This window comes from Nycticebus coucang, chromosome 7, assembly GCF_027406575.1.
Source record: "Nycticebus coucang isolate mNycCou1 chromosome 7, mNycCou1.pri, whole genome shotgun sequence".
Taxonomy (NCBI): domain Eukaryota; kingdom Metazoa; phylum Chordata; class Mammalia; order Primates; family Lorisidae; genus Nycticebus; species Nycticebus coucang.
The window spans coordinates 137,120,088-137,147,878 of NC_069786.1; the positions used below are offsets into that span (position 1 = coordinate 137,120,088).

Sequence of the window (27,791 nt, forward strand, 5' to 3'; positions counted from 1 at the left end):
GTTGCTGTTCTCTGCTGGAAGGTCGATCTTAGTGTTGCTTTCCTCACGAATCTATAGGGAGAGATCAGTGTGAGAGGCTGAGCAAGCTCCCCACAGTTGAGACAGCGAGTGCAGGGCGGGGAGGGAGGAAGTGCCCTTGCAATCTGAAACCAGAACAGTGCAGGGCCCTGGGCAGTTGGGCAGGAAGAGCCAAGACTCAAGGAACAGGGTGGTCACCTTTTTAATGTTTGCGCCTCCTTTCCCAATGATGTTCTTGTGAAACTGTTTGAAGATCGGAACTGAAATTGAATAGCTATTCTCCACCTTAAAGCCAAGAGAAGGCAGGAGTCACCACCATGGTGGGGGGTCCAGGACGGCCCTCTAGCCCACAGGCAGCAAGAACAGGACAGAGGCCTGGTTCAGCGAGCAGGGCTCACTCGGTCAGACCTTTCCTCCCCATCTGCTGGCCTTCAGAAGTCTGTTATGAGGCTCAGCGAGATAATTTGTCCCACAACTAACTGACTTGGTATGGCATGGACAACTGACACAAATTCCCCTGTGAGGTTGAGAGGGAATCCCTGTTGACAGCCAGGAGCAGAGCAGTGAGGAAGGGCCCTGTGCATCTCAGGGCAGCACAGCTCCTGTTATGCTCAGGAACACACCAGGTGGTGGGGACATGGCCACATGCCCCTCACCATCACCTCAGTGCAGCTGGAGCTCCCTTGAGTGTCCATGAGAACACATGCCCTTCCAACTTATAACTTTCACTTTCCAAACCCCTTCCTACTACAGTTTTTGAGAAAAATAACAATTCAATTCCTCATTTCACTTGTGTTATGTCTCTCATCCTACTAGGCGGGAGCTTTTCTATCTAGGGATTAAAGACCCCTCGAGGACGCAAGGTAACCAGGCCTGAGAAAGGGGCTCTCAAACATAATTCCACAATTAACTGCCAAGTAGTAAGAGAGATGCTGTCACCACTATGTCCCGAGTCCCTGGATGGCGGACCAGGCCAGGGCTTATGTGCATTCCCCAAGCAAGGCTTCTGGGGTACAAAAGTCAGTTCTGATGCCCCACACCCACCACTTCCTAACACTGTCCCACAAAAAAGAACATAAAACAGTCCCCACCAGATCTGCCACCATCTTCTGCATGTATTTTGTACATTTTTCCACCTCATTCTTGGGCCCTCGGAGTTGGACGATATCACTTTTCTGTGCTGGGTCTGGAAAGTTGATGATAACCTACAACAAACCATCAGGAGATTGAGCACAGATAGAAAGGACTAGATTCCAAGTTAGCAAATATTCCTAAAGAGTGAGTCCCACCACCCAGAAGCTAAAGAGCAAGAGCATCTCTGGGAAACTTTTACCTCTGGGAATTTGTCACGAATTTCACGAATCCGCTCACCCTTCTGCCCGATGATTGTGCGGTGGAACCTCTGCTCAATAATTAGATCCTTGGTACGCTCATTTTCCTAAAAACACAAAGTTGGTGACGTCTTTTATCACACCCAGGTGAGCATACAGGAGGCACTGGGGATTCCTGGGGATAGTCTTCTGAGGTTGCTGCCATTCAGCAGGCAAGATGACGTCCAGGTGGCACCTGCAGCAGCTCCAGGAGCAACAGCTCGGCACAGCCATCGTCACACTCCCAGCTGTGCCAGTTATGTTTCTTTCCTGAACGACATACAACTGAAGAACTGACTCTAGGACCCTTTGACCAAAAGAGTTGTCATGGCAGTGAAAATCTCAAAGCAGCTGAGTTAGTGCTTCTACTTGGACCTAGAGGGAGACCGGCTCTCCCTTGAGGCTCAGCAATCTGTAGAGCAGGGAGCAATCCCTCCTGAAAGCCATGGCTCGGCCACTTTCCCTCATCGGTAGTTAAGAAAGAAGGCTCAAGACCAGGTGTAATCCTAGCCCTCTGGGAGGCTGAGGTGGTGGACTGCTTGAGCGCACGAGTTCGAGACCAGCCTGAGCCAAAGCGAGACCCCACTTGTACTAAAAATAGAAAAACTGAGGTAAGAGAATCACTTGAACCCAAGAGTTGGAGGTTGCTTGTTAGCTATGATGCCATGACACTCTACCCAGGGCAAAGGTTAAGCCTCTGCCTCAACAACAACAACAACAACAAAGAACAGAAAAGAAAAGAAAAAGAAAAAGAAAGAAGGCTCAGCATGGGGCATCAGACCCACATGGTTCTCAACCTCCTCTGTAGTCTCACTGAAATGTCAAAAGAAATAAGAGGGAAAAAGCATTCTTCCTGGCTAGAACCCAGGAAGAATGCCATCGGTCTACCAACATTTTAAAGATTCTGACACCTCAGAGCAAGTGGCCTGGAAGACAGCCAAGACAAGAGGAGAGTCCAGGGTACAGGGCGGGGCGCAAGCTCAAGGAAAGCCACCGAACACCCTGGATTGCGGCTGAGAGAGATGCAAGAGGTCTTCCAACTGGAGACCACTAACGTGGGCACTTGGGGGACACATAAACGAGATGACGGGGACCCTGGGGCTCGTTCCTTACCCCAGTCAGGCAAAGGTGTTGCCAAAAGCATCCACAGGGGATCCCACATGCGCCAAGTGTGAGCATCACCATGTGGACGTGTGCATTTGACCCACTTGGGGTGAGAGTGAGTGCGCCTCAGCAGTGTGTGGGCTGCTAAGAAGTCCAGGGTGGTGAGTGGAACCCTGCTTCGCAAGTCTGGCTGTGGTGGGAACCACCTGGGGCACCTGAGTACTGGACCGTGACCAGAATGGCTATGGCAGTCTCTGGAGTTCGGGCCCAGGCAGCCCCAGGGCAAGACCCCATCGCATAGTCTTGAGGTTTCTCTAGCATAGCAGGCAGCACGAGGGACGAGGCACATCGGTGCCAAGAGAGGATAAAAGAAACGTGGCTGGAGTGAGACCCACACCAAATCTGTTCGGCTGCGCTGGCTTCTGCTCTCTAGTCTGCACACTCAACATGCCACTGGGCACCAGGGCCCAGCAGACTCAGACTCAGCCACAGCTTCTGCCCAGGGCCCGCCCTGCTTACCATGCGGGACGCCAGCTCCAGCAGCTCACGCTTGGCCTGCTGCACACCGTGCGGGTCCCCCTCGATGCGGATCAGGTTGCTCTTCTCACTGTCAGGAGGGATGCGCACAGACACCTTGTACTGGTCTTTGATTCTGTTTACTGAGGAACAAAGAAGGGAAACATCTTAGACATGGAACCTGCAACACTCCACAAGTGACTGGCAGCCAGGCAGGACAGGGCTGATGCCCAAGTGACCTTCCTGGTGATTCCCATTCACCAAGAGTGATGGGCAGTTTCCAGCTAGAATGAGATCCAGTCACGGTCCTCACCCAGGCTGCAAGCTTCCGGAGCACAGCCCCCAGCCTTGACCACAAGCTGATGCTGCCCTGAGGGCTTCAAATGACTAGTGGCCCAGACGTGAGCCATAGCTGGTTTAGGCTACGGCTCCGACTTCAAAAGCACACACGGCAACTCAAGATGAAAGTGCCCCTTGCCCCTCTGAGAGCCCTACTGTGGCCAAGCTGGCACCTGGTAAGATGCCCTCTCCAGCTCAGATCCAACCCACGCCGCTTCACTGTCTTTGCAAAACAAGGGTGGATGCAAATCCTCCTGCCCAACCTTCTCTGCAGAAAACCCAAAGTACCCTCAGTTTGAGATCCAGGCCTCTCAAACCCAAAGAGACCCCATCACCAAGAAATGAGATGGGCATTCTGCCTATTGCCTGGCAAGGCAAAGCCAAGCTCGCTGGAAGGACTACCACTGTCTACCGGCAGAGGCTGCCAGGACGGGCCTGCACATGACAAGGAGGTGGTGGAGGAACACAGGGCCCTGGCTAGAGACTTCAGATTAACAAAACACAGGTGAGCAACTGGATTAAAAGAGCAGACATGACTCTGACCACAGTATACTAACCTAAGTAGTTCTGTAAGTTCTGGGAGCAGAAACCAAACCCAGTGACAGAAACTCACCACTGCTCCTCCCCGCACAGCAGGACCTCACCAGTGCTCCTCCTTGCACTCTTTACTAAGCAACACCACAGCTGACCAAAACCCAATGCAAAGCACAGGTGTGGCACGCAGACAGCAGGCCCGACCTAGCACAGTGTGTGCTGCAGGCACTCAGCCTTGTCCCGAGAGGTACCCGCAGCACACGAGGCTGACGCCAGAGTGCACTGCCACACAGGCCATGGCAGCCTGTGCCCACCAGTAACGCACGTGGACTGCACGGGGATTAGTCACACTGTCACAGGCCAGGGTCTCACAACCGAAGGGAAGGTCCTCTGCCCACCGTACCGTCTAGGGACAGGGTGCCAGCCCCAGCTGCCACCTGCAGGCAGCATAGAGCAGGTGAGCACTGCCATGTGGGGGACAGGCCTGCAGTGAGACTCGCCGCCACGCGCTCACTTCAACATGTCCCTGATGCCACCACACACCTGTGCTACACCTGCACCTGACACGGGTGAGCAGACGCTGAGCCTGGGCCAACGTGACACTGCTGCTCAAGTTGAATGGCTTGGGCACGCACACAGCCATTTCTTAGTCCTCGGTGAGTTCCCCATCAGAGGCACCTTCAGTAGCACAGACACTGGTGGGCTGGAGCCCGCAGGCCTGGCTGAAACTCAAAGCATGTGGTCGTGGGCACGCCTTCCCAGCTGTCCCCTCGGCTTACCCGGGGGGGCTGGGCAGGGCCATTTTTGAAGGGAGTGGCAGTTCACCTACAGGTCCAATTGCACCAATGTGACCACAGCCCCAGAGGGGAAAAGCCAAGTGACCTCTTCTGACAGAGGAGGAGGGTATACAGCAGGGAGCCGCCATGACCAGGAGTGCAGCCTGGGCTGCCCACATGAGACACCCCAGTCCTCACAGCAGGCTCCTCCTGGTCCCAGGGTGCGCTGGCACCTGCTGCAGTCACTCACTGTTGGCTCCGCTCTTCCCGATGAGGTGTCTGTGGAACTTGTGGTCGATGTTGATCTCCACGTAGTCCATCCGGTTAATCTGCAAGAGGCATGCAACCGTGGTCAGCCCAGATGAGCTTTGCCGTTCATAAGACGAGCCTGGTTATCCAGATGGGGGTAGGACCACACCAGACGCTGCCAGCTGCTGCCTCTTCTTACACTTGACTGGCAGCAACTGTGAGACTGCTCTGTGACCCCACAAAAGACCTTTCTTCAAAATGTCTCTACCCACTTCTCTCCAGACCTTCAGCCGGCTTTGCTGCAGAGCCTGTGCATCACTTGATGAGGCCACCTGTGGTGTCCCTGCACTCTGCCTTAGGGGACTCAACCAACAAGACTACCGTTCACCCTCACCCCACCAGAGCTTCCCTGGACAGCAGAACACAGAATAACACCCCAAGGGGCACCTCACCAGATCTTTGACCATGGCCTCAATCTGCTCCTGGGCCACATTCACGTCCTCTGTGGGGCCCTCCAGTGCAATCCTGTCCTCTCCCTCTGTGAACTCAATGTGCACCTGCCACACCAAACAAGGAGATAGCCAGCTGAGCCCAGACGGCACAGCTACAGCCCCTCCATTCCCAGCGCACAATCACTGGTCCTCAGAGGGCCCATGTGCTCCCGGGGGGCAGCAGCCCATCCCAAGCTGCTTCGTATATAAGGAGGAGGAGGGTCAGACCCGCAGGCAACAGGCAAAGGTGGAAGGGAGGCTGGGCGTCTTGGTCTGCTTGTTCTCCGGCCGACAGCGCCACGCCTGCCCCCAGAACCACTGACAGCATAGTCAGGGTTGGGGCCTGAGGAAGGGAGACTGGACCCACAGAGTAATCATAACTGTGTGAACCAGGAGTGTGAAGCTAGAAAAAGTAAAATGACCAGAACAGGAATAGAACACTATGGCTGGGCTCCCTGGGATTCCCTTCTCTGCAAGTTTCCTGGGCGCTACTGTCTCCTTTGGTAAACAGAAAAGACTTTCAACTCACACTTAACACAATGTATATATGCAAGTTTTGCTCTTCAGAATACTAATAAGTTACCACACCACAATCTCTATATGAGATATGTTTCTTAAAATATTTAGTAAACTTAGTGACACTCACTTAGCTTGCCCTGGAAGGTGACTATGTTAAAAGAGGACAAATGATTTTGAAAACTGCACTTTCAAGGAACACATCTCAAAGATATCCATGGGACAAACAGTAAGAGAACAATACTGGAAATGGGATAACAGGAAATAAGATAAATCCAGTAAACTAAAACGTCTCCTTACCTTTGGCATCTGCTGAGTGATTTTGGCCAGGTTCTGCCCTTTCTTGCCAATGATGAAACGGTGAAGCCAGGAAGGAGCAGTGACAGAGGAGACGGTGAAGCTATTGGCCTGACAAAAATGGAAAAATAGATGTGGATTTGCAAAGTTCAAGGTCGTGTCAAAATAAGAACCAGGTAGCCCACTTGTTACCCAGGGCTGAGTGCTCTGTCAAGCCAGCCCCTTCACTGTGTCCAACCTCAGGATTTACTTACTAATTAAGATCTCAATCGTAAAGCACCTTCAGAATTCACCCTGGAGATGTGCACAGAGTCTGTTACCTTGGCATATACTTCAGTCAGTGCCTGCCCCAACTTCTCAGGCTCGCCACGAAGTATCACCGTCTCAGAGATGCTGTCCGAGGGTGGGATCTCAACAGAAACTCCAGTTCTCTCCAGGATCTCCTGCAACGAATTGCCCTTGGGCCCGATGACATACTTGTGCTGGGATTTCTTCACCTCCACTGCAATGGTTGTCGTCTTCTTTTTCTAAATAAGAGTACCACAGGGAAAGGCGTGGAGATGGGCAGGCGGGAATAGACCATCATAGCCAAAAGAGTAGAAGGCGGGCCAAAGGCACCCCAGGGTATGGCCCCCCCAAAAGTAAAGGACATGAACAGGCAATCCTCAGAAGCTCTAAACTGAGCTACCCTGGAAAATTTGAAAACAAGAGTCTTCTTCCCAAATTATGGAACACATCTCAGAAGACAAAGTTCACCAACGTGGGCTGACAGTTTAACCAGAGAAGTGAACAACTCTGGGCTTATTCCTGTCCCTTGTGGCAGCTCCGACTGGAGGCCTGCCAGCCCAGCCAGAGACACACATGCAGACAGGACAGTGTTCCCCAGCTGGGGAGGGAGGCATGGGCATTAGTCTCTAACTGGACACTGAAGTAGAGAGGTTAATAAGCATCTTGTCCAAAGATAAAAGGCTATGAGGTAAAGCTGGGCCTGAAGCAAATCTCCAGACCCAAAAGCTGGTTCGACCTCTGCCCATGAGACATGCACACCTTTTCCTCATAAATTTTCTTGATGCGAGCCACAGCCTGTGCCAGTTGCTCCTTCTCCCCAGTGAAGACAATCTCCGTTCGATTGACGCTGGGAGGGGGGATGTTGATGCGTGTGCCTGTCTCCTGCATGATCTCACCAACAAGCCTATTATACGGCCCCGCAATGAAGGGGTGGAATGCCTTCTCCACGTCTAGCCTCTCCACAGCACGTTTATCCTGGAAAGGACAGGATGGACTAATGAGAACAGGGCCCTGCAAATGATGTGGGTACAGATAAGGCTTCCCAGAGTCAGAGGCCTTCAGTGTGCCCAGGACTCAGCCCTGGCTGGTGGGCAGGAGCGCAGGGCACACGGCCTCACCTGCTCAGCAGAGATGAGCAGCACTTCGTGCCGAGCTTTCTCGATGCCTTCTTTGGTGCCTGTGATCTTGATCTGATTGCTAGGGTCGTCTGGGCGTGGGATTTGGATTTTGGTTGCAGTTTTTAGCTCCAAGTCTTGAAGTTTCTCTCCATTTTTGCCAATAACAAAGCGATGGTGTTCTTTGGGAATGGCCACAGTTGCTGAGGCCTACACCAAGAAGAGAACCAAAGAAAATAAAATGTTTATGTTCTAGGGGAAGGAGCTTCCCCAGAACACTCTCTGGATGGAATGCTACCCTGGCTTGTTCTCACCCAACAGCCTCAACCCATCGACAGAATATGCACTGAAATAACAGACAGGAAGGAAGCTTGCCCACAGTGCCGGGCAAGAACAAGTCCCAGTGCACCTGCCCCTCCTAGCACGGAAAGTGACAGGAGACAATGAAATAGTCACAAAGGCCAGGCAGCAAGAAGCGTATGACCCCAAACCCTGAAAAAACTATGACTTCATTAAATTCCCTTTATTACAGGAAGAATAGAATCCAGAAGTTAACAGACTAAACTTTTGCAAACAACCAGTTAGAAAAACGTAATGAAAAAGAAGATTATTTTCAATAGGGTAAAAGAAAGAACAAGAAAATACCTGGACACAAGGTGGAGCACACTCATCAGAAATTAGAGAACACACTGGGCACAGTTGGCCTGTGATCCCACCTCTTCTGTGTTGGACTGCGTGAAGCCAGGAGTTCACAAGACTCCATCTTAAGACGTCAATGATCAAGATTAATTTAAAAGTATTAACGTAACTTCAAAAAGCTAATTATAGAAGTTGTATGATAGAAAAATCAAGGATAAGAAAACCCTGAGAACGAACAATGCAGGTGGAGGTGATTATACTACTAGATATTAAAACACATAAAACCATTACTAAAAAAATAGGAAAGTACTACTACACAGACAGCCAGACCAACAGGTCAGAACTGGAAACCCAGAAACAGACCTGGGTAAAGATGAATAAACATTTAGGACACGACAAGAGCAGCCACTCAAGTCGCTGGGGGAGACTGTCTTGTAAAAATGGTGCTGACAACTTGATAGCCACATAGAACAAGGTGAAACTGGGTCAGGCGCTCATCTCATTTGCAACACATTCCAAAGAGATCAGGAACTAAAATATAAGAATGCCATCACATGTACCAGGAGAAAATATTTATAAACTTTCCTCACAATGACTCAAAATAATAAAAGACTAATAAATCTGACTATGTAAGAATAAGACTTTCACACAGCAAACAAACACATAAAGATGGAAAAAGTGATGACAAATTGGAAAACTTTTTTTTTTTGGAGACAGTCTCAAGCTGTTGCCCTGCGTAGAGTGCTGCAGCCATTATAGCTCACAGTGACCTCCAACTCTTGGGCTCAAGCAATTGTCTTGCCTCAGCCTCCCAAGTAGCTGGGACTACAGGCACCTGCCACAACGCCCAGCCATTTTTTGGTTGTAGTTGTCATTGTTGTTTGGCAGGCCCAGGTTGGATTTGAACCCGCCAGCTCCAGTGTATATGGCAAGCACCATAGCCGGTTGAGCTACAGATGCCGAGCCCACCTTGCCTCAGTTTTTCTATTTTCAGGAGAGACGGGGTCTTGCTTTTGCTCAGACTGGTCTCGAACTTGTGAGCTCAAGTAATCCACCTGCTTTGGCCTCCCAGAGTTCTAGGATTATAGGTAGGAGCTACCACACCCGGCTGAAAATACTGTTTTTAATTTTTATTACTGATGAAGGGGAATTTTAAAAGCCCTAAAATATTGAGTTCCTGAAAACTGATTGAGATGAATAACTAGGTATAAAAATAGGCAAAAGAACAGACATTTCACAGGAAAAATGCAAATGGCTCTTACATACTAAAAGGATGCTCAACCGAAAAATACAAATTAAAAGCATATTCAGCTACCTCTTGGACTGGCAAAAACCCAATTATCTGACGAGCCTGGCACACAGCCAATGGAGTACAGACACACAATCCCCAAGGAGGGGGCGGGTGGGTTCAGCTGCAGTCAAGTCACACCCACGGTTATCCTGTGACCCAGCATCTCACTTCCAGGAATCCACCCGAGACATACTGGGCAAACAGGGAACAGCACAGACACACAATTTGTGCTGTGACATAATGGGCAACAGCAAAAGCCTGGAAAGGACCCAACTGCCCCTCCCCAGGAGCGCCTGTGTAAACTGCATGAACTGCAGGACTGCAGAAGCAATGAGGAAATCACTGTTCACTGAAATGCAGACATTTCCAGAAAACAGTGAGGGAAATGCAGGTGCAGAGCAGGATCAGAGCAAGCTGCATTTTGCTTTTATTCTTAGACACAAGCAGTGAGGGAGAAACAAGGGCCGGGAATGGTCACCTGCAAAAGAGGGTGGGAAGCCGTGTCTCTGAACGGACCTTACCATGCAGCTTTCACCTTGTAAACACGCACAAAATTGAAAATAAAGGGAAACAAACATACCTCTGTGGCGAAATGATCGAAATAACTCATCATAACTCAGACAGAAGTAGTAGTTTGAATGATTTTAAAACTGTCATTTTCCACCTTAGCTAGAAATACCATTTCTTTCCTTTTTTTATTTTTTTTTTGTGGTTTTTGGCCAGGGCTAGGTTTGAACCCGCCACCTCCAGCATATGGGACCAGAGCCCTACCCCTTGAGCCACAGGCGCCGCCCTCCTTTTTTTTTGAGACAGAGTCTCACTCTGTGCCCTGAGTAGAGTGACATTGTGTCACAGCTCACGGTAACCTCAAACTCTTGGCACAGCTGGGCATTGTGGCGGCTGCCTGTAGTCCCAGTACTTGGGAGGCTGAGGAAAGAGGATCACTTGAACCCAAGAGACTGAGGTTGCTGTGAGCTGTGATACCATAGCACTCTACCTGGGGCGACAGAGTGAGACTGTCTCAAAAAAAAAAAAAAAAAGACTGATAGGAGGAAAGATCAGTTTTTTATCCACACCTCTCATTCAACTTTTGATGAAAGTTCTTTACAAAACTGTCAACTCACGTATAAGCAGGGATATAAAATGAGACAACCATCATTTGTAACCCTTCGTGATTTTAGGCAGTGATCACCAATGGATGATAAAACTATTAAGCATTAAGATGGATAAGGAACTCAATAACCGACAAGTTAACTGAAGGCTTGTGGGTCTACTACCGACTGCTCTCAGACCAGCATTGGGCAGGGCAGCTGCACCTCGCACACAGCTCCACTCACAAAGTTCTCTCACCAAACAAGCTGGATGTGAAAGTAACCAAGCCCCCAGAGGTCTAACCCCAATTCAATTAAATCAAACATCCACTTTCTCTAACAAATCAATGGCATTAAAGTAAGTGGGGTTCCTGATAAAGGACGACAGACCTGAGACTCAGTTAAATGCCACGCGGGAACCTTGTTTCAACACTGATTTGAACAGACGAACTGGAAAAGACATGTTTGAGAAAATGAGGAAAGTCTAAACATAGATTGGGTCAAAATGGACATGATATTCAGAAGCTATTATCAATTTAAGTAAGCCACTGGCATAGTGGTTACATTATATACACACAGTAAAAAGAGGTGCCCTACTGCCATACTTAGAGTGAATAGTGTGCCTGAGATTTGCCTTTTTTTTTGAAACAGAGTCTCACTATGTCACCTCCGGTAGAGTACCATGGCGTCACAGCTCACAGCAACCTCAAACTCCTGGGCTTAAGCGACTCTCTTGCCTCAGCCTCCCAAGTAGCTGAAACTACAGGAGCCCACCACAATGCCCAGCTATTTTTTGTTGCAGTTGTCATTGTTATTTAGCAGGCCTGGGCTGTGTTTGAACCTGCCAGCCTCGGTGCATGTGGCTGGCACCGTAACTATTGTGCTACGGACAAAGGCCTTCTAATGATCCATACACCAAGTGGGGTGTCCCTACCCCCACAGCATTCGATCACAAAATGAATGCTCAAATGTCCACTGGCTAGCACACAGCACAAATTTCGGAGCCTGTTATATACTAACTACAAGATGAAACAATTTACAGGGACCATTTTAACCTTCCTAACAATGATTTAATTCCATGAGGCCAGCTGGGGCCGATTCTATCCTGACACACCACCTGGGCAAGTCAGTGTCCAGAGCTGGACCAGCACCAGGCAGTGTTCCTCTTCCCTGGGCCAGGGCCCCATCCAGTCAGGCTCCCACCATCCAGCCACCAAACCTTGTAAGGGTTTGGCTGTAGGCAGGTAGAATCCCCACTTGTAAATAAACCCATGTAGCATAATAGTGTCATGCCACATTTAATAAGATTCTCTGAATTTTGCTTGGTCTTTAAATGCTACCACTTCAGGAGAAACCCATTATAGATTCACCCATTTAAAAACAATGTCTAAAGTCTAAGTACTGACACCTGACTGCTAAGGACCGGGGAACTGGCTTACACAAAATAAAACTTGAATGTGTAGTCTCCTAAATTTGGGGCCTAGAAATGTGTATTGAACAAATGCCCTTGCAATGCCACAGGAAAGCCACTCAACAAGCCCAGTTCTCTTAAGTGTCTCAAATTCTGAGGCAAGACTTTAACTTTCAGTTTGGCCTGGCCTAGACAACATCTAAGGGCTCTGTCTCCAGAACGACAAAAATTAATTTTCAGTTCATTCACTCAAATAGCAAAAATGGACATCCTAGTCTATTATTAATGTAGTACTTTTTCCCTACAAATGCCTAGAGCCTCTGAATGCTGCTGTCCCACAAACAGGCTGAGTCCAGTGAAGTTCTACCCCATGTCAACAGGAGCCAAGGATGTGGCACCGCAGAGTTGCTTGGGAGAACACCCACCAACTTGGGGGTGTTCTTGGGGACACCCACCTGTGTCTGCAGTCTGGCAACAATATCCTTCCGGGCTTTCATGACAGCATCCAGCTTCCCTGAGACCATGATGGAAAGGCCTTGGTCTTTGGCCAGAGATAGCTCCAGGTGAGCACCGGTCCTCTGCATGATCTCAAGGCAAATTTTTGCTTGTTCTCCTTCTCCAAATTGGTTCATGTCCTTGTATTTTCTCTCCTCCAGGGGTACGTGGAACACCTGATCAGAAAAGGGACAGGTAAGAAATCAAATAACACAGAGGTTTCCTCACCTCAGGTGCTGATCCAAGCCCTGGGATAAGCAGTTAAAGGATAAAGAGAAAGTGCCTAGGGTCATGAGCCCAGCACACAAAGCCATAAGGGGGGGTGGCCAGTCTTGGTCTTTGGGACAGGCCTTGTCCAGGGAGTACAGGAAGAGCCAGGGTACGCAAGGAGGCAGCAGGAGCAGACCCTGACCAGCATAGCAGAGGGCCCCAGGCCCGCCCAGCAGTGGGAGTCAACAGAGGGCTGTAGGAAGTACATGTTCTGCCCTAGGCTCAGGGCCCTCCAACTGCTTTGTGGAGAATGGACTGAAGAGGAACAAGTGAGGGCAGACTGGTTACCTGGGTCTGAGGCCTGAACCACCAGGTACACAGTGGTGCGTTTAACAAACCATCAGCATGGTAACACGTTAACAATGGAAGGACAGGGATGCAGTTAAGAGTTCATGCAAGACTTATTGCACACGTGCCATCAGGGCAAGCAGCGCACACAGGAGCCCTGAAGTCTGCTGTCGCCTCTGATGTAGGCAGCAGAGAGAAGGACTAAGGAAGGTAAAGGAAAACAAGGAACGGGTTAACTGCTTCAAGAAAGCAGCTCAAGGGTAGAAAGAGACCAGTTCTTAATGGATCTGGTGACATGGAAGGAACGGCTTCAGCAGTTGGAACAGGGCTTGAGTGAGGAGAAAAGCAGATAGGACCCATCAGTCTGATGAGCTGGCCCTTAGGTGTGGGGGCACAGCCAAAGGCTCCCTCCCTCTAGCCACTTGAAGAGCCCTTCGAATTGAGGGTAGCGCTTCCTACTTGGAGTGATAGGTTTAAAAAGGGTAACATTTCTACCTGAGTGATGACAGAAGCCTTGATGGGCCGGATCTTGTTGCTCCAGGCTCCCACAGGTTCTTGGGCATTTTCCAGGCCAGCTGCTTTTTCGGGAAGTGGAGGGAAGGCATCTTTGTAGGTGGGAGGGTCGCTCTCCTCTTCCGAGTTTAAAGTAGCAACTGGACAGGCCAGTACACATAAGAGGACACACACTACTGTCAGCATTGTGTGAAATAACACTTCCAAGATTCTAGTGTTAAATATAAAACAAAAGCCAGCTTCCCCAGGGGCCCCCACCTACCACCTCTCATCATAACTCCTCATTTGCAGGAATAAGAAGGGTCTGCGTCACCAGGGTCAGTACCTCTATGGGTGTGCACCAGGGGGGCAGGGATGCCCTTCTCCAACCACCTCTCCCATGTACACAGCTTACTCTGTGTACATAGCAGCTCAGAGCCCTCCTGCCCCACTGGGGTTACCCCTTGAAGGCAGCTGCATCAGAGCAAGTTTTAAGTTCCCAAGAGTCTTCTAATATCACAGTAAAAAAAAAAAAAAAAAAATCACAACTATAACAATGCTGGGCAAAAAGCAGGCCCTTAAATTTGCAAAATAAAATAATGGTGCTGCCCGGCACCGCTTGTGAAAACCGCCTTAGTGGTAAACTCTAATTTTCCACTGTCGTGTACAATGTTGAAAATAACTCCCATGGGAACTGTTGGCTCTAGGGTTTGCTCTTCCTTAACTCAAGGCAGGGAACAGTAATATCTGCGGAAATCAGGTTCTCTAATTAGTAATAATTTCCATCTTCCATAGTGCCCTAAGTATTTATGATTTTTTTCTAATAATTTTTTTTTTGGGGGGGGGGAGCAGAGTCTTACTCTGTCACCCAGGCTAGAGTGCCATGGTGTCAGCCCAGCTCACAGCAACCTCAAACTCTTGTGCTCAAGTTAGCCTCCTGTTTCACCCTCCCAAGTAGCTGGGACTATAGGCACTTGCCACAACGCTTGGATACTTTTCCCATTTTTTAGTAGAGATGGGGTCTCGCTCTTGCTCAGGCTGGTCTCCAACAATCCTCCGGCCTCAGCCTCCCAGAGTGCTGTGACTACAGGACTGAGCCACCGTGCCTGGCCTGAGTGTTCATGTTTTTGATCCAGAACCATGATCTCCATGAAAACAAGGGCATGGCTGTGTTATATAACCACTAACACCCAGGAGGAGCACTGTCTGAAAGGCCCAATAGATAATGCTGTGGAAGGAAGTGCACTGAAAACTGGGGGTGATAGTTGGGACCAGACAACTTATGTCCCAGTACTTATGTCCCTTCACCACTTCCTAACCGTATGGCTATGTTCCCCCAGACAGCACTGATGGGACAAGTGGCTGGATCCTTCCAGTGCCATCTTCCCTCTCTAGAAAAGGAAACAATGCAGACTTCACAGGGGAGGTGGAGGAAGTTTCAGGCCTCAGGGATGCAACAGAGCCAGCAATAGCCTCAAGGGTGCCACGGCCCAGCACACCACCACTAGCAATGAGCCTGCAAAAAGCAGCCAGTGTGACCACGAAAGTGAATTTCAACTTTTAATTAATTTTAATTTAACACCTGATACTGGAAAACTTTTAAGAATGTTTGGAATAACTTGAAATAGAATAATCTTCCAAATGAAATTTTTATGAAATCTAAATACAGATCAAGGATTAGTGTTCAAATTGAAATATCCTGTTAACTATAAATATACACCAGATTTTAAAGAAAAAAAAAAGAACATGAAAGCAGTCTTTTGTCTTTTACATTAAATAGACATTGAAATTACAAAGTTTTACATTGGGGTTAAATAAAATACATAAAAATCAATTTTACCTGTTCCTTTTATTTAATATAGGTACCAGAAAACTGTAAATTATGTGTGTGGCTAGCGCACTCTTCTGCACAGCACTGCCCTTGATGGGCTGCTGCTTCCAAGAAGCCAGGCCTCCAGAAGCCAGGGCCCACAGTCACCCTCACAGAGGGGGCTTGACCACACGCTGGGATGCTTCACAGCCCAGGAGTTAGCTCAGTACAGGTGGGAAACAGTGATTTTGAAAAGGATCACATTAATTACCACTGATCAAATTCCTCAGCTTTCCAGAAAGCTGCCCACAATTTAAAACTCACTGTGTCATGCCTGGCTGACCCGACCTGCACACACAGCAGTGCTCGGGATGGGCAGAGCTTGCCCCTGACTACAAGGCCAAAAGTTACTTCTAAAAAGGGCTTATAATTTGGCAAGGATTTGGAGGGAGCAGTGCCTTACAAGTTAACAAGAAGAGCACACAAAGGAACTGTCACCTTTGATTTGTTGCGGAACCAGCCCACTTCGATGTTCAGCAAAACTCTCTTGGGTCAAAACTGCAACAGAGCTCATGGCTGATCTCACACCTACACGTAATCCGGTAAGCCACTAAAGCAAAAAGAATCAAAGAGGGCAAAGAGTCAAAGTACAGCCAAAGAACAACTCTCAATTATCTGAAGATTAAGTCTTATCTAAAGGGTTTCCTGTCTTTTACCAGCCAACTACACCTTTTATTTTCCTCATAACCTCCGATGTAAACAGATTCCCAAATTCTCACCAAGAGATAAAAAGGGGAAAAATGCAAGTAAAGGAGGGTGCCACAACTGGTGGTTAACTATCCTCTCAAAGCTGCCTATAATTAAGTGGGGGGACGCAGGAGGCCATCCATACCACCCCGCCCCAACCCACCCAAGGTGGGGGGAATCACTGGCATGTGCCACCTGCTAGGCCCAGCACCCAGGTTCAGACGGACACCAGAATGGCCCTCCTACCAGCCATTTATCTCTGTTTTTTGTTCACTTGTTCACCACATATCCCTTGATGCTTACCAAAGACATCATGACTGCTGCTACAAACAGGGACCCAAACCCAACCACCTCCTGCTCCCACCTGACCAGATGGCAGCAGCCTGCAACAATCTAACAAGCCCAACTGCGCTTAATGCCCCTGGCACAGGGCAGGGCTCACAGCAGGGAGATGCCAGCCCCAGGCCACAGAGTTCCCTATTTAGGATGAGGGCACATAGGTGCAGGGGAGCTGCTGACAGCCGCAGCCCCCTTGCCCTGGGGCGTGGAGGCACTGAACACTCCAAGGCAGGGCATCAGGATCCTCTCCCTCTCTCCCCAACTCCAGGGGAGCTCCAAACTACCATTTCCTTCACAGAACTATGCACTAAGTGTCTTGCACCTTGACAAAAAGTATAAGGCGGCCAAGTCATTTAATACCAAGTAGTTTTTTATATAATTTTTATAACATAATGAAGCTTATCCCCAAGTTCAAGAAAGTAAGTTCTGCATCCCTAAAGAGAAGCAAGACCCAAATTCACATAATCCTGAATAAACATAATTCATATTTAAGAAAACAAGACTAAAACAGATGGCAGAGTGGATGGCACACCTGAAGGGCACAGGTCTGCAAACTGTCATGCTAAGGCGAAGTTTCGGAGATGGCTCTCGAGAGCCACTAGAAACCTGACACTGCAATAGAGCCAGCACCCGGACCAGGAAAACACACTTCCCTGCACCCCAGACTCCACACGGCCCAGGGACAGGGCAGGCAAACTTACCAGCAAAACGGTCGGTAGCCAGAAGGTCCGTCCTGAGGCCGCCTGTCAGCCTGCCAGCTTTTACTGGTGTGAGATAGGACAGGGCAAAAGAGGGAGAAAAAGCAGAGAGAAGTTACTTATCTGTATTTTATAATCCAGATCTTTTGACCTCCTAAACAATACTGATACTTAGGAAAGTTTTTTGGGGGGTAGCCCTGCTCTTAAAACCTTACAATAACTGGAACCAGCAACAACTTTCAGAGGACAACTTTTTCAGGGACCAGAGGGAGTGATCCCCCAAGTGCTGAAACTTCTAAATTCAACCATTTTGAAGTAAAATCCTCACAAAACTGATGGTGCTCTCTTGCCAAGCCAGAGATGAGAGCGGTGCTGGGCTCCAACCCACAGCTGCACACAATGTGCCCTGGGGGTTTCTGGGCTTCCAGGGTAACTGGGAGCTGCAGCTCTTCAGAGTGCTCTGTGTATTCTCTGCATTTGCCTTGTTTTTCCTGCTGTTATCCTGTAATCCACCGGGACTTGGAAACCAGGTCATAAAATTGTAGTATTGGAAGGAACCTTCAAAGGCTGGCTGGGGAGGACCAAGAACTACCCCAGGGACTAAGTGGGTGTGACTCATTTGCCTTGGGGGACTCCTGGATAGGTGAAGCTGCCTGTCAAGAGACCTGACTCTGGGTGTACCCAAAGTGTGGAGGCTGGGCTGTGAAGTAAAGCCTGTGTCTGACACCGGGAGAAGCAACAGCAGCCTCTGAGCGCCCTGCTCATTTGGATAGTCACACTCGAAAACCTGGCCCACGAGACACTGGGGTCAGGAGCTGAGAGGGTAGCCCATGGCAGCGGGGGTGCAAGTTACGAGGTCTCATCTTCCCAGCAGAGAAGATGGACGAGGGGTACATCAGGATCGTAAACCTGATCGAGATCTTTAAAAAACTCTGAGCTGAGTCACATAAGAAATCTGCTCCAAGTCAGAGACCAGAGCCACTCTGGGGCCCTGGACACACAGATATACCCCAAGACTGAAGGGGGGGAAACTGGGATAAACTAATCCAAAACATCTGTTTAAGAGCATCGTCAGGCTGGGGTGCAGTGGCTCACGCCTGTAACCCTAGCACTCTGGGAAGCCAAGGTGGGAGGATCGTTTGAGCTCAGGAGTTTGAGTCCAGCCTAAGCAAGAGAGAAACCCCATCTGTAGGAAAAATAGAAAAATTAGCCAGGCATGGTAGTGGGCACCTACAGTCCAGCTACGTGGGAGGCTGAGGCAGGAAGATCACTTGGGCTCAGGAGTTTTGAGGTTGCAGTGAGCTAAAGATAATGCCACAGCATGCCCAAATGGGTGAAGGGAAAAAAAGCATCGTCAAAAAATTCTAATTAATTTGAAAGTTCTGAAGATTAAAGGTCTCTGGTAAAGTGTCACAGTAGCACATTCATAAGTTGGCAAGTGCTCCTTCAGATTCCAAATATTTGGCCAGTCTGGGAACAAGATGGGGTGCTGCAGGCTGAGGTGCCCCCACAGGCACCCCTCACCTACCATTCAGCCTTCCTGCTCTGGGCTGCCAGCCCTCCAGCCTGGCTCAGTCTCCCACCTGAGGTGGTCCCCAGCTCTAGCGTCACTTCTTAAGTCCAGACACACACACCCTCATCAGGCCACAATCATCCACGTGAGCTTAACCACACCCATGTCCTCATCTCTGCCCTGCCACTGACCAGCTGGCCAGTCCCTCTGCTTTCCAGGACTGGGAAAGCCTTCAGCGTCCAGTGATAGCCACACTACAAGTCTGTAAAATACAGTCACTGCCCCCATCAGCTCCCACTGACTCTGTGGCACAGAGCTGTGACATGCCAGTCCCCACTCTGCATTGAGAGGGGGGTCTTGGGAGAGATGTCTCCTGAGATGCCCATTAACCTTTCAGGAGTCAATTCCAACTAGCTGCTGTACTAAAAGGGATCTCCACATAGGTGAGCCTATGACCACGTTCGAGGGGACTGTGGAGCATGGCCTCCATGCGCCCAGGTGTGCACAGGCCTCAGGCAGACAGAAAAGGGCAGCCAGTGGACCTCCAGAAAACGCCAGACTGGTCTGACGAGATATACCGGGCCCCTGGCTTCCAGATTTCAAATGGCAATTTCTTAGAGCTTGAAGCAAATGGATCACACACAGGGCACATATTTAACCTCTAGGGTTTTCGTACTACCAAACCAACTTCGTTTTTCTTCTAAAAGGTTTAATACCCTGTTTTTAAAGAACCCACTAAAAACCTGTACCAGGTGACCCATGTGTAAAGGCAGACCTAATTCCCACCTGAGACTCCAGAGCAAGATTTGCCTGGACTAGCCTTTCCTCCGTAAAGAATGCCTAGTCTCCCACTTCCTTCTGTGCCTCCTGTCCAGCTAAGCACCCGCCTGCAGTTTAACAAGGCAGCACCTGTGAAGCTGTCGCTGTGCTCCCAGAGGTGCCATCACAGGCGGCACCCAGGGGGTTTAATTCTGCTCCTCCAGCTCCTTCAACAGCCCCTCCGCTCGCCATCCTGAGTTCTCAGAAGACCTTGAGCAGGCCCAGTTATCAAAGGACAGAGGCCGCACATGTGGTTTCTCAGGATCCAGCTCTGATAATAGTGCTCAAGTCAAGACTGAAAGAGGCCCTAGAGGTTACCCTAACACAGTGTTTAGCTACACCAGGGACAGGAAAGTCCATGGCCTTTTGTGAGAGCCCAGGTCCACATCTACATGGCTGTAAACATTCTTCCTCAAGTTATAACAAATCTACAACTTCTTTTCCCCTGTGGTCGCAAAGTACAAGATGCCTCCAGGTAGGTACAGTCCCCTCTCCCCAGTCCCTTCAGCATGTGGCCGCTCTCAACCCCTGCTGGCACGTGGGCCCACCCAATGCAAACCTCGAGCTGTACTGAAGAACATGGATTTTAAATTTCGTCTCCTAAAGTGTAAACGTGCACAGCAAACCCCTGACATCTCACAGTGTAACTGCAGCAAACAGAGCCAGGGCTAAAGAAACACAGGGGAGGCCCAGACGGACGAAGCAGGAAGGGCGCCGCAGACCGGCCGGCTTGAGTCCAAGGACCTCCAGCTGAAACTCAAGACTTCTCCCCCCCAAATAAAGATCGCTCATTTTACCCTTAGAAAATCCTGCGCGGGAGTTTCTTTTTCATTTTGCTCATGACCACAAACTCAACTTCAGAACGGAAAACTAAAATCCCGAAGTACTGGAAGATGGCCAAGTCTGGACCTGAGCGCGGCCCCGGCCGCAGGGAGGGACTCGGGCTGCCACCTCAGCACGGCCCTCCCCCACGGCCGGCGGGCGGGCGGGGACGGAGATGGCTTAAAGGGCCCGCGGCGCGGCTGCCCTCCAGAGTCGGTACTTTTCCGTAATGTCTTTTTCAGCCGGACGCTGGGGCCCGTCCAGCTGCGCCGAGCCCAGGAGCCCCCCCACCCGACCCACGGCGCAGCAGGTGGAGGTGGAGGTGCTGCGTTGGCACCCCCGCTTCCCCCCCGCTCGCCAACCGGCAGCCCGGCCGGAGTGTCCGGGGCCACCGTCCTAGCAGGGGGAAGGGGGCAGGGGGCACGGGGGCAGGCCCGCCCACGTCAGCGACCCGGGCCCAGGTGGCCGCCCCTCCCCCACTGCACACGCACAGCCCGGGCAGGGGCGCCGAGCTCGACTCGGGAGACACGAGACCCTCCGGGCGCCCCTGGACTCGGGGAGCGGCCCGGCCACGGGACTTGGGAAACTTTCTCCACTTCTCGGTGCCAGCAACCGGCTCATGCGCAGTGCGGACACGTAGCCGGGCCCCCGCGACCGGGCGCCTGCGGGACGGCAGGGGCCGGACGCCCCCTCCCCCCCACCCGGGGCCAGGGCAGCCCCGCCGCCCCAGCCCGGCGCTCCACGTCAGCAGCGCCGCGTCCCGCCCGCTCCGGGGCCCGACGTCGCCGCGCCACCCCCTCCCCCGCGCGCCCAGCTGCTCACTCGTGGCCCGGCCGCCCGTGTCCACCCGCGTCCGCCCGTCCGGCCGCCGCTGCCCGCCGCGCGGGAGAAGCAGAGCGCTGAGGCCGGCGCCCGGGCGGCCGCGGCTATATAGGGCGGCGGCTCCAATCCCGCCGGGACACGTCAGGCCGCCCGCCCCGCCCCGCCCCGCCCCGTCCGCGCCGCCTGCCCTCCCGGCCCAGCAGCTCCAGGGGTCCTGCCCGACACCAGACACTTCTCAATCTTTTCCGGCGGGCAGGGACATCCAGAAGCGGCTGGGGAATCAGTCACCTACAGCAAGCCGAGCAGCGCACGCAGGGGCGCCAAGCTGCAGGCGACCAAGACTGAAAAGGGGGCAGGAAGGACAGCTGTTACAGAAGATGTCACCAATAATGCTTCCCCTCCCCCAGAAAAAACCCAAACCAAAAAGAAACCTCCAAGGACCAACACACTGTAAATGGCTGGCCCCAGCTGCATGCAGTGTCCAGCAGCCGGACACAGGCCTGCTTCAGCATCACGCTCCCGGGGGGGGGGGGGGGGCGGGGGGGGACGCCTCATGCCCCCAGCAGTCTAGAAACTGGATCCTCATTCCCTATTTCTGGGTGTTTCTGTTGCTTATGCCCCTGGCTTCTATAAAATACCTACTCTTCAGCTATCAATTTAATCCCCCTTAGCAATGTAGAATCTTTATTTCCAGGGCCCACCTCTGCATAGCTGCAGGTGTGCCCAGCTGTGCAGCTGCATCCCACCCAGGAGACAGGATCCTTGCCCACAGGGAGTTTCCACCCAGCGGAAAGACCTCATTCTGTACCCCTTGTGTTTAACAAGTGATCACTGGTGCTGTTTCTTTTAAAGGTTAAGAGTCTGGTGGAAGAATTTGTAGCTATCAGTTTGAGCCCCTGATCAAGTGGCCTAGGCCGAATCCTGTGTCTGCCTGTTGCACGGACTCAGCGGCAGATACCTGGGACAGGAGCAAACCACACAGGGCACATCCAGCAGGGACCAGGCCAGCGCCACCTGCACCAGGACAGGATCTGGGTACTGCTCAGGAGATGGGAGGTGGCAGAAGGCATGCCAGTTTGTATTTTCCTAGTGGCATTAAGTGGAAACAGGAAGGGGGATGCTCAGTCTAAAGATGACAATGCCTTCCATTACGTTGGCAGTAGCGGACAAAATAAGTGGCCAGATTTATGTTTGGAAAGTAGCACCAAGAAGTTCCACATTAACTGGATGAGGGGTGTGATCAGAGTTAAGAATGGCACAGAGGTTCTTGGCCTGACTGACTAGGAAGATCCACCCTCACTAATACAGAGAAATTAGGGAAGACTAGAATGATAAAGGGGATGTGATTGATGTCCTGGATGGGCGAGTGGGATGGTGAGCAGGAAGGGAACGGTACATGCAAAGAGGGTAGAGCCTTCCAGATATCCCCTGGGGAGAGAGATCACAGAAGGCAGAGAAAACATACTGCTTGAAGCAGAGAAAGAGCCAAGGATGTTGTCATCACATCAGTGCTTAAAGTCACTAGGATGACAACTGGGCAGGTGGGACCTGCTTAGATGTGGAAGAGCCTCTTTAAGTACCAGGGGACTCTTCAGAACCCACTTCTGTGGTATTGCTGTTTGTAAATAGTCTTTCCATGGGAACTAACCAACCAGCAACTAAGATGTGTGTTTTTTGCAGTTTTGTTTGTGAGGGCTCAGCATTGCTCAAGGCAAAAGGACAGAACAGAGACATCCATAAAGTCATGACTCCCCACAGGGCTCTACCCTCAAGTGAACATAGGTATCCCCCCCCAAAAAAAAAACAAAACAAAATCCAGAGAAGAAATGCCCACGAGACAGAGAGACTTGAGAGACTACAGGGTCTCTTTCTGAATGGCGTTAGCTGCGAGGTAGGAGGTGGGAGCATCTCTTAAGCTCTAGAGATAAGAGACTAGTACCCTACAAAGGTTTGGGTTCAAATTTCTACATTCCCATTTGTCCAAGAACCCAGAGCTAATGCTGGGAAAAAAACAACAAAAAGCAATCCCATTTAGGAAAATATAAACTTCATACCAGGCTAACAAGGTTACCCATAATCTACCCATACCAAAGAGAGGTTAAAAATCTGAAGTTCAGGGTTGGCATGGTGTCTCATGCCCTGTAGTCCCAGTGCTGTGGGAGGTCGAGAAGGGTGGATTGCCTGGGCTCGGAGGTTCGAGACCAGTATGAGCAGGAGTGAGCCAGAGTGAAACCCTCTCTCTACTAACATTAAAAAAAGCCGGAGGTTGTAGCAGGCGTCTGTAATCCCAGCTACTGGGGAGGCAAAGGGAAAGATAATCGTCAAAGAAAGAACAGAAAGAAAAAAAAAAAAAAGAAAATTAAAAAAAAAACAACAACAAAAAACCCAAAAAACAAAACTTCGAACAAATAAGCAAGCTGAAATTAAAAATAATAAAAAAAAAAAATCTAAAGTTCAAAATGACTGAAATAGCTAGACCCAGTGGCTCATGCATGTGGTCCCAGCTACTGGGGAGGCTGAGGCAAGAGGATCGCTTGTACCCAAGAATTGGAGGTTGCTGTGAGCTGCAACACCACGGCACTCTACCCTGGGTGACAGAGTGAGACCTGGTCTCAAAAAACAAAAGACTGAAATAGGACAACAAAACTATAAGACTGAGACTAAAAAGCATAAAATAATTAGACATGGGATATAAAAGTGTTGTATAAAATATCAAGAGATGAAACAAATGAAAGAGGGTTTTAAGACCCATGGAGTAGTTGATGAGAAATTCCAACATAGTCTAACTGGAGAGCTACAAAAACAAAATATAAAAAACAGAAGAAATATTGGAAAAATAGCTGAGGAAATTTTAGGACTTAAAAGATACAACACTGACCACCCCCACCCCAAACCAGACAGAGTAAGTGGCTAGCAGGATTATTTATTTATTTTTATTTTTTTTCAACAGAGCCTTACTTTATTGCCATGGGTAGAGTGCCACCAGAGTGTCAGAGCTCACAGTAACCTTACATTGTTGGGTTAAAGCAATCCTACCTCAGCCTCCCAAGTAACTGGGACTATAGGTGCCACCACATGGCAAGATAATTTTTCTATTTTTAGTACAGATGAGGTCTTGCTCTTGCCCAGGCTGCTCTGAAACTGAGCTCAAGCGATCCTCCTGCCTCAGCCTCCCAGAGTGTGGGGACTACAGGCGTGAGCCAGGGGGCCCAGCTGCTAGCAGATAATTTAAATCAATCCACACCAGAACACACTTAGGTGAACCCTCAGAGCATCAAAGACAAAGAAAGTGAAGAATAAAAAGTTCAACAGACTCTGATTATATGTATCTAATAATACAGCTTAAAAACATACAAAATGAAACTTGAAGGTTGCTAGGAGACTAAAGGGAGAGACTTTTACAGGACTAGGTCAAGAAAGGTAAGAATAAAAAGCAAATAAATGAGAACACTGACCCTTGGTAACACAGGCTATGGAGATTAGAAATGCAGAGAAGTTTCAGCCGGGAATGGTGGTGGACATCTGTAATCCCAGCTACCTGGGAAGGTCACTTGAGACCAGCCTGGGCAATAAAATGAGACCTTGTGTCAAAAAAGGTACAGAATATTCAAACAATATAATTAATAAACTCACTGTATTGACACTTTCCCCCAACCATAAATCCATACATTTAAAAAACTGGGCACTAAGAAAACAAAACGAAACAAAAACCCAAACCCAAAACTCAATAGTAAAGAATAAAATGATGACATTCTCTGACTACAACTCAATTTTAAAATTTGTTTCTAACAAAGAAGAAAGGTGAAAATGTTGAGAACTGTGCAATAAGCAGTCACACACCCAAACTCAGGGGATAAAGGCAGAGGACTGGTTCAAGGAGGGAAAGTTTGAGTTAATAAGTGAGTCATCCCCTCCTGAAACTAGGAAAACAGAATAAACCTAAAAAAACCTAGTAGGACATAAAGGAAAGTAATGAAGTAAAAGACATATACTAGAAAAGATAAACAAATCCTATAGCCAAATCTTCATAGAGACCAGTTAAATCCCTGGCAAACATGATCAATGAAAAAAAAAAAAAGAGAAAAGATACAATTAATTAGATAATATTAAGAATTAAAAGGAGGTCTAAAACTACAGCTATCAGAGAATTGGAAAATTATAAAAATGTTATTTTATTTTATCATTATCTTTATGAGACAAAGTCTGTCACCAGATTGCCATGGCGTCACAGCTTACAACCTCAAACTCCTGGGTTCCAGTGATCCTCTTTTTTTTTTTTTTTGTGGTTTTTTGGCCGGGGCTGGGTTTGAACCTGCCACCTCTGGCATATGGGACCAGTGCCCTACTCCTTGAGCCACAGGCGCCGCCCTTCCAGTGATCCTCTTACCTCAGTTTCCCCAGTAGCTTTGGAACAAAGGCTCCTGCCATAATGCCTGGCTAGTTTTTCTATTTTAGTAGAGATTTGGGGTCTCACTCTTGCTCAGGCTGGGCTCGAACTCCTACGCTTAAGCAATCCACCTGCCTCGGCCTTTTCAGAGTGTTAGGATTACAGACATGAGCCACCATGCTCCGCCTTATAAAAATTTTATTAAGAAAAGTATCATTGAAAACAGGGCGGCGCCTGTGGCTCAGTGGGCAGGGCACCAGCCCCATATACTGAGGGTAGCGAGTTTGAACCCTAACCAACCCTCTCTAATCTTAACAAAAACAAACAAACAAAAAAAACACACAAGAAAAACGACAGGTAGGCCCAAATGCATCTGTGAGGAAGTCAAGACATGATCTCCAACACACAAAGCTAGGAACTGTGATACATCCTGATAAGGCTAACAGGAGAAAGGAATGTCTCAATCTCACCTAGGTACATAAAAAGCAGACCACGGTGGCTCACGCCTGCAATCTGAACACTCTGGGAGGCCGAGGCAGGTGGACTGCCTGAGCTCACAGGTGCGAGACCAGCTCCAGCAAGAGCAAGACCCTGTCTCTAAAACTAGCCTTGTGGCGGGCACCTGTAATACCAGCTACTTGGGAGGCTAAGGCAAGAGAATTGCTTGAGTTCAAGAGTTTGAGAGTGCTGTGAGCTACGATGCTACAGCATTCTACCAAGGGCTACAAAGTAAAACTCTGTCTCCAAAACAAAAACAAAAAGCAGACCAATCCAGAAATATAAACATAAATAATATATTGGCTTGGCACCTATAGCTCAGCGGCTAGGGTGCCAGCCACATACACTGGAACTGGCAGGTTCGAATCCAGCCCTGGCCTGCCAAACAATAGTGACAACTACCACAAAAAAAATAGCCAGGCATTGTGGCAGGCGCTGGTAGTCCCAGCTACTTGGGAGGCTGAGGTAAGAGAATTGCTTAAGCCCAAGAATTTGAGGTAGCTGTGAGCTGTGATGCCATGGAATTCTACTGAGGGCGACACAGTGAGACTGTCTCCAAAATAAATAAATAAAATAAAACATCACGATAGAGTCAAGTTTATCCCAGCACTATGAATTGGTATAATACTGGAAAAATAAAGTAACTCACCACATCATCAGCACCAGGGAAAAATAATTTAATCATCTCAAAAAAGATTCTGATATAATTAACCTATTCTTGGTACTAGAAATACAACAAAAGTTCCCTAACTAGACGATGGAACGTCCCCACACCCACCGCAGAGCACTCAGATCAGTCTCCTGGAGCAGGCAAGGGCACACCTGCCCTGCCTCTGTCCAGCCCCACACTAGGGATCTTCACCAAGCGGGGGCAAGAAAAGGTAAGGATAATAGCAAGTGAATCAGAACTGCCGTGTTCACAGATGACAGGCAAGTCCATCGACACACTATTAAAACTGCTAATACCAGCAACACACTGGGAAATAAAGCTAACGAGAGTATGAAATATAGAGAATATTACAAAACCTTTGTCAAAATACAGAAATGACCAAAATAAATAGAGACAGGCTATGTTTCTCTAAGGGAAACTTAACCATAATGACTGGAATTCTTCCCTAAACTAGAAATCAATACAAATGCAACTTAAATCCCCCCCAAATTGTATACGTTCATTTGACAACCACATTTTATTTATACAAGATTTCTATACATAATTTTTATAAAGCTATATTGTAAAACAATTTTATATATACAATTTTTAGAATGCTTATAAATGTTTGTATTTATACAAAAACATTTACACAAAAGATCAAAGATCAAGAACATCCAAACCAACACTGAAGAAAATAAGGAAGAGTTGCAGAGATGTGGAATCAACCCAAGTGCCCACCATTTCACCAGCAGACTAACAAAATGTGGAATGTGTCTACTATAAAACACCACTCAGCCATGAACAAGGATGAATGAAGGCTTTTGCAATAATCTAGATGGAATTGGAGATCATTATCCTAACTGAAGTATCTAAAGAATGAAAAAGCAACCACCACATGCACTTGCTATTAATTTGGAACGAGCCCATAAGCACACATGTACACAGAGGGAAGCAAAGCTCAGTGAGAATCAAGTAGAGGGGAGGTGCGGAGGGGCAGAAGCCTACCCATGCCATCTGGGTGATGGCACACTTATAACCCTGACTCAGGCATAAGAAAAGTGATCCATGTAACCCAAAACATTTATACCTAAATA

The 27,791-nt window shown here is 49.0% G+C and overlaps 1 protein-coding gene across 7 annotated transcripts in view; it reads right to left on the reverse strand.

The window, feature by feature from the left end:
• HDLBP (high density lipoprotein binding protein) overlaps nt 1-27,791 on the reverse strand; it is a 74,501-nt gene that overhangs the window by 17,364 nt on the left and 29,346 nt on the right. For 4 of the 7 annotated variants that reach the window (XM_053597213.1, XM_053597218.1, XM_053597215.1 and 1 more), the window contains exons 2-16: nt 17,188-17,250; nt 15,899-16,010; nt 13,594-13,751; nt 12,501-12,716; nt 7,617-7,823; nt 7,258-7,473; nt 6,531-6,737; nt 6,214-6,321; nt 5,359-5,463; nt 4,908-4,986; nt 3,012-3,151; nt 1,352-1,456; nt 1,110-1,223; nt 217-303; nt 1-51 (exon numbers count right to left, since the gene is read on the reverse strand). The exon at nt 1-51 is cut by the window's left edge and continues 81 nt beyond it. In XM_053597213.1, coding sequence (XP_053453188.1) covers nt 1-51; nt 217-303; nt 1,110-1,223; nt 1,352-1,456; nt 3,012-3,151; nt 4,908-4,986; nt 5,359-5,463; nt 6,214-6,321; nt 6,531-6,737; nt 7,258-7,473; nt 7,617-7,823; nt 12,501-12,716; nt 13,594-13,751; nt 15,899-15,974 — 1,869 coding nt within the window. In that variant the 5' untranslated portion in view covers nt 15,975-16,010; nt 17,188-17,250. Of the gene's footprint in view, nt 52-216; nt 304-1,109; nt 1,224-1,351; nt 1,457-3,011; nt 3,152-4,907; nt 4,987-5,358; nt 5,464-6,213; nt 6,322-6,530; nt 6,738-7,257; nt 7,474-7,616; nt 7,824-12,500; nt 12,717-13,593; nt 13,752-15,898; nt 16,011-17,187; nt 17,251-21,160; nt 21,242-24,615; nt 24,723-27,791 lie in introns of those variants that run through there. The other 3 variants (XM_053597216.1, XM_053597217.1, XM_053597214.1) reach the window with 2 other exon arrangements.